Below are 6,566 nucleotides of genomic sequence, written 5' to 3'. Positions count from 1 at the left end.
CAAAAAGCTGTCGTGATGTGTGCGGTATAGCCAGGAAAGTACGAGACTTCTAGCTGTGAGAGTAGGTACCAAATCTAACAAGGAAACTCACACACAAAATTTCCCAAGGAGTATTGGACATCTCCATTTTTAATGACATATACATGTGTCAATTCACCTCAATACATCCTTGAATTCATCCTGATGATTACACAAAATTGTGTACCAAGTGCTTGTCCCTTTTTACGCATAGATTCACTGGCTCCTTTTTCCAAATCCTTCAAGCCAATCACATGTAGGCATAGCTTAACCTTCAAATATTTCCAACATACATGTGATCATTCACATTCCATACATCCAGTGTTATCAATTTCATCATTTCAAGATGTCCTTTATCACCTGAAAACCTGCCTTTTAATTCTAACATCTCACAAGCAAAAGATGGCATATGGCATAACTATAACATGCTCATGATTTCCAAAATTCAATCGAGTAGAAAGTAAGACCAACTTCCCGCGACTTAAATGTATTTTTGATACCTTTTTCCCACAAATCTCCAAGTTCCAAATCCTTTAACTTTTTCTCCAAATCCCTCTACTCATTTCCAAAACCCTTTTTGATATATGAGATATACGATTTTTCTAAATCGTATGAAGTGAAAGTATATTAAAAAAAAATAAAAAAAAAGACACTTATCTGAAGGTTTACAAGTGAAATTTTTCTTGATTTTATTTCACTAATATCAAAAGCCGCTTCGCTGCAGACTGTTCGATGAAGGTAGCATGGAAAACTAAAAGCATCTTTTGTTGTAGTACTCAATTCGCTCTTCAATTCTAGCACCTACACGGTGTGAACAGTAGATATATCTTTCATTTGAAATTCACTGGTCGATAAATGCCCTGGTTCTCCTCTTTTCTGCAGACCTCCAAACTCTGATTTTTGCCGCCTCTTACACTCTGGTTTTCTCCTCTTTTTCCCGCAAGGAATGCGGCCCTCACCACCTTTTGCAGCCCAAGATTCGGGATTCCCATTTCAAAAGGCTGCGCTTGCTTCTATTTTGCACAATATCCAGAAATTTCCAATAAAAAAAAACATTCCTTTTTATTCCACGTATGCTGCCACCCACCATTTCCAATACTTTCGATTACTTTTCTTTTTAATGCCACACAAGCTGCCCCCCTTAATATCCCTTATTATAGTCTTCCTTCAATAAGGTGTGTAATGCTCCTAACCTTGGCATTAAGGCAAGCTTCCCAATGCAAAGTAGATCATCCAATTGTATCCCCCGCATTCAATAAAGACTTCGGCACTCTAATGCCCCATTGAATCTCCATTGCTCTTGATGCCTCCATAGTTTATAATGTCATCATATCGACCATGTGATTTATAGAATCCCCCAATTGTTCACTCAAATATATCTCCATGTCTTCATAAATGCATTCCTTTGTGCATTGGCATGCCCTCATGTTTGCATTCCATAAGAGGTATTCACTAATTTGACCCATCGATACCATTAAGAAGCTACTACACATTATGCACATGGGAAGCCATTAACATCATTAACTTATCCCTTTGGCATGCCACTCATACCATCATATATAACTCGATGTTTCTAACTTACCCATGAGCTCTGAGTAATAGCAGAACCATCACCCACCACACTCATATACAAAAACTCCTAGATCTGGCTCAGCCTCAGCTCGTCTTATTGAACCTCATTTACAATATGAACATATGTACATGGCATCTCGATTTGCATTTGATGGCCTCACATGCATGGTTTCACACCATAGACGTGCCATGGCACGACAATGCACGTGTGTGCAAGTGTGTGTATGCTTGCATGAGTGAATGCTTGTACACGCAAGGGGGTGAGTTAATGCACATGCAGATGCGAGTGTGCATGTATGCAATGTGTGTGCAAGAGTGTGTATGCATGCACGAGTTAATGCGTGTACACACGAGGGAAAAAGTGTGTGCATGAGTGAATGGGATGTAAAGTGTATGTGAACGCATGTGTGTGCAAGTGTGTGTATGCTTGCATGAGTGAATGCTTGTACACGCAAGGGGGCGAGTTAATGCACATGCGGATGTGAGTGTGCATGTATGCAATGTGGCGTGCATGAAAAAAAAAAGTGTGTGTAGATTTGTGTGCATGTGCGCATGCAAATGGGAAGGTGTAGACATGCAAGTGAATGTGCATGTGTGGCACAACAAAATATGTGTAGGTGCATGCTTTTAGTTGTTTTGTACTTTTCTTATTATGTTATGTTGATTTTTTATGTTTTTTAATATTCCTTTTGAAGGTTGTAACTGTACACTTGAAACTTGAGCGAGAAAGCAAGGGTGGAAAAGCATTTACCCATCCACTATGAAAGCTTGAATGCCACACGCACGATCGACTTGGCTAGGACTTCTAGCTAGCGAGTTGATGTTGTGGCGAAGTGCATGAGGGTGTACCATGGGGATCCCTATGGCATTGGGCCGGCGCAGCTGTGGCTTATAGTGGATTATATGGCACCCTAAATGGCTCATCAGATTTTGAAATTATTTCGGATGTAACAACTGGTGGGGCATGACCAAGGGTTCTTCCACTAACTTCATAATATGAAAGAAATTTTATCGACAATGAAGGGTGAAAAAAAGGAATTTTTATTTACAACAAAGAGTGAAAAATTCTAACCTTGCATAATATGAAAGTCACTGAAAACAATAACAAACCTTTGTATATATTTACCTAAATAGGTAATATTTTGTGTGGTTAATTTAATACATATTATTTTGTGTGGTTAATTTTGCTTGAGCAATAGTGGTGTAATTCTTTCCAAAAGAATTGTTACTTTCAAAAAATAAAAATGCTTCATGAAAAATGAAGAGAAAATGTGCATGCTTCCTAAAAATAGGTTTCCCAAATGCTCAAACTAAAGGAACAAACTTTAGTAATATTTCTAAGTTTCTTATTTGTTTGGAATAATATGGTGGTTCTTCTTCAAATTGGTTGAAAAGAACGTTTTATCATCCACTTGAAAAGAACGTTTTATCATCCGATTAGACATTCATTGTGCAGTGGACACCAGTGCTCGAAATAAATAGCATTCTAAAGTATATTCCTACCCGCCAGAATTGAAAGAAAAACTGGCTGAGATTTGAAGTAACTCTTATTTTTAAAAAACGATTTTCATAGATTAATTACCGACCAATAGTAGAGATTTGGAAAATAGAAACTCGATAGATTTACGAGCATCAAACAAGGGCTGGTCAAAAGTTCCAAGCACGAGAATGGTGGGCTATTTTTGTCTTTATCGACTTTATTCCTGAGATTTTCGCAGCTGTCGGAGAAAAGAATCTAGTTTGGTAAAATATATTTTCGCAGCTGTCGTACATTGGCGGTTCTTCTTCCTTGTCTTACGTACATTGGCGGTTCTTCTTCAAATTGGTTGAAAAGAACGTTTTGTCGTCCGTTTTGTCTTACGTACATTGGCGGTTCTTCTTCAAATTGTGCCAATGCTCGAAAAGCCGGAATTTAAAAAAATTGGTTGAGATTTTAAGTAGCCTTTATTTTAAAAAACAATTTTTCATATATATTTATATTTTAGTTATAAAACAGACAGAGAGTAAAGATTTTGAAAATAAAAATGAGATAGATTTAAGAGTTGTCCTTATTTTGGATCGATTGAAAAGTAGGTTTATTTTTTTAAACAAGGACTTTAAGTTAGTACTATGTGTTGAGGTCAAAAATTCCAAGCACGCCTATTTTTGTCTTTATCCATTTTTTCCCCTCTCAATGTACATGTTTTCTTCCTGGCCACGTGGAAATTCGTGGAATAATTGGCATCCGCGGTAGCGTGTTCTGCACGTTTGCCCACCCGTTCCTTTCCTATAAACCACGCCTTTGAAAAACCTCTGAGCATGAATTAAAAATTAGTATTTCCCGTATAAAGAGGGAGGCGCGAGAGGGAGTTGTAGAGGGGCCATCAAATGGAGTGGATTTGGAGTAGTGTAGATGGGGAAGGCCTCCGTGTGTGCTTCCTCTTGCTCCCCACCGTGCTTGCCTGTGTGATGATCGGCATCGTGTGGTTCAAGAAAGCGGCCAGCACAGCCCACCATAGGTTGCCACCCTCGCCTCCAGCTTTACCCATAATTGGCCACTTGCACTTGCTAGGTAAGCTGCCTCACCAGTCCTTGTTTCAGCTGGCTAAAGTGCATGGACCTTTGATGTCGCTACGCTTGGGCTCCGTCGATGCTATCGTCGCTTCAACACCTGAAACGGCAAAACAGATACTCCAAACGCACGACCAGGTTTTCGCCTCCCGCCCACGATCTGCTGCGGCCGTCCACGTTTGCTTCAACTGCTCCGACATCGGCTTTTGCCCGCAGAGCCCATACTGGAGGTTCATGCGCCAGCTCTGTGCCACAGACCTCTTTAGCAAAAAGCGCGTGGAATCTTTCAGGCCCATCCGGGTAGAGGAGGTTCATGCCCTCTTGCGTTCTGTGCGTGCGGAAAGCGCCAAGGTGGTGCACATACGCCCAAAGCTGCTCGCTGCATCCACTAACATCATCTCCAAGATGGCGGTGGGGAAGCACTTATCCGAGCTAGCCCCTACCTCTCAGGCCGACCCTTCGCTCAACATCGTGGACCTTAGCAACGAGATCATGCACCTTCTTGGCGTGTTCAACCTGGGGGACTTCATCCCTATCTTGGGTTGTCTGGACCTTCAAGGCTATGAAAGGCGCATGAAGAGAGTGGGACAACGGATGAGCCGCGTCTTGCAAGAGGTGGTGGACCGTCGGCGCGACAGAAAAGCAAAGAAAGGGGAGGAGGAGGGCAGTACTGGCTCTCCTGAGGATTTGTTAGACGTGCTGCTGTCAGTCGCGGATATCAATGATACTAATATCAAGGCGGTGCTAATGGTAAAGAAAGTATTTTTTAAATTTAGAGGATGTATGGGTTAGTCCTAGAATTGTTTCTTTTTTCCTTTGTAAATAATAGATGATCTATTAATTCCCCACATTTACTAATTGCTAAGGGATGCAAATGACACTCACTCTCTAAATGAATGGATTTTGATGCAGGATATGTTCATAGGAGGAATAGACACATCCTCGATCACTGTCGAGTGGGCACTTGCAGAGCTCCTTGCTAACCCGACCACCTTAAAGGCATTACAAGAGGAGCTTGATAGTGTAGTGGGAAAAACACGCCTTGTCCAAGAGACAGATATCCATAACCTACCTTACTTGAATGCAGTTGTCAAAGAGACTATGCGATTACATCCAGTTGTAACACTGCTACCACATGAATCAAGTCAATCGTGTCAAATATATGAGTACATGATACCACCCAAGACCCGTACATTCATAAACGTGTGGGCAGTGGGAAGAAATGCTGATGTATGGGAGAACCCTGTACAATTTCAACCAAAGAGGTTTTTGGAAGGGAGTTGTAGTCAAGTGAAACCGAATGGCCATCACTTCCAATTATTGCCTTTTGGATCGGGTAGAAGAAAGTGTCCTGCATTGACACTAGGTTTGGTGAACGTCCACATCATGTTGGCAAGCCTAGTACAAGGTTTTGATTGGGCACTTCCAGAGTCTCTCACACAAGTTGATATTTCCAAGACGTTTGGATTGATTGTCAAGATGGCCTCCCCATTAGCTACCATCCCTACACCCAGGTTGCTTGCACATGTCTATGAAGGGCTTCAATAACCAAGCTATGCAATTTCTCCTCCCAATAAAGATGATGTCCTACAAGAGCTATAAAGCATCTCTAACCTCTAAACCAAATCATGTACTTCAGGTAGAACATTGTGTAAAGAAATTTTATCTTCTTAGAGATATATTTCTAGCCTATCATGGGAATGCCTTAGCATTAGTTACTCTTTGAATGAGAGTTTAAATACTTAAAAAACTAAAGGAGATGTATTCAATATTGTTAAATGAAAGTGGTAAGACTAAGTTACACTTCCCAATCAGCCTAGTTGTACAGAATCAAGCTCTAACAGTTACCCATGAATGGTCTTTATCCTAGATTTATCACTTCTCCAACTTGTGGCTTACCTGGGACAAACTTAGCCTGCCTAGATGTGAAGGAGGCATTGGTATTCTTCATCTTCCCTCTCACACAACTGCCAAGTTGGCACTTCTTTTACCCAAGTGCCTTCAACAGAAGGAGATTTGGACACGAATACTAAGGGTGAAAGCGTGATAAGGTGGACTGAAAATCTATGGCTTGGATAATGGTATACAACTAGTTGTTATGCAAAGTTAGAGAATTAAACATGGTTGTTAAATCTTGTTTCGCATTTATTATATTTAAAAGGCACTAGATAAATTCCTAAATACACCTTATGATGACATTAAATCCACTAATATTGGATGTTGTCTTCAAGTGTGGTAGCAACCAATGCAATTGGTAGAAAGTGTACTACCTTATCATGCTTTCACCCCTAAAAGAGCTAGTGGATTGTTCAATTATCTATTTTGAAGGTAGTTGGAAAGGCCAAGGATGGAAGGATAAAATCTTCTTTGATGCTCCTCTTAAGATTACAAGGTCTACAATTTGTAGAATGCTTTGTACCAAATGG

At 40.5% G+C, this 6,566-nt stretch overlaps 1 protein-coding gene across 1 annotated transcript; it reads left to right on the top strand.

Annotated features, from left to right (window-relative positions):
* Positions 1-3,889: 3,889 nt before the first annotated feature.
* Positions 3,890-5,951, top strand: LOC147608003 (3,9-dihydroxypterocarpan 6A-monooxygenase-like). Its single transcript, XM_086790062.1, has 2 exons — positions 3,890-4,890; positions 5,053-5,951. Exons 1-2 carry the CDS (start codon positions 3,958-3,960, stop codon positions 5,686-5,688), a joined length of 1,569 nt encoding a protein of 522 aa, XP_086646188.1. The 5' UTR covers positions 3,890-3,957; the 3' UTR covers positions 5,689-5,951.
* The last annotated feature ends 615 nt before the right edge of the window (positions 5,952-6,566 follow it).

Source organism: Cibotium barometz, chromosome 54 (assembly GCF_041138505.1).
Source record: "Cibotium barometz isolate CiBa-2024 chromosome 54, ASM4113850v1, whole genome shotgun sequence".
Taxonomy (NCBI): domain Eukaryota; kingdom Viridiplantae; phylum Streptophyta; class Polypodiopsida; order Cyatheales; family Cibotiaceae; genus Cibotium; species Cibotium barometz.
The sequence above is the reverse complement of the archived record's forward strand: the minus strand, read 5'-3'. Positions and strand labels throughout refer to the sequence as shown.

What these genes read in the sequence shown, in the direction of transcription:
- LOC147608003 (XM_086790062.1), top strand. Translation starts at nt 3,958, where the DNA reads ATGGAGTGGATTTGGAGTAGTGTAGATGGGGAAGGCCTCCGTGTGTGC. An exon ending in ATATCAAGGCGGTGCTAATG is followed by an intron (nt 4,891 to 5,052) that starts GTAAAGAAAGTA and finishes ATTTTGATGCAG; the next exon opens with GATATGTTCATAGGAGGAAT.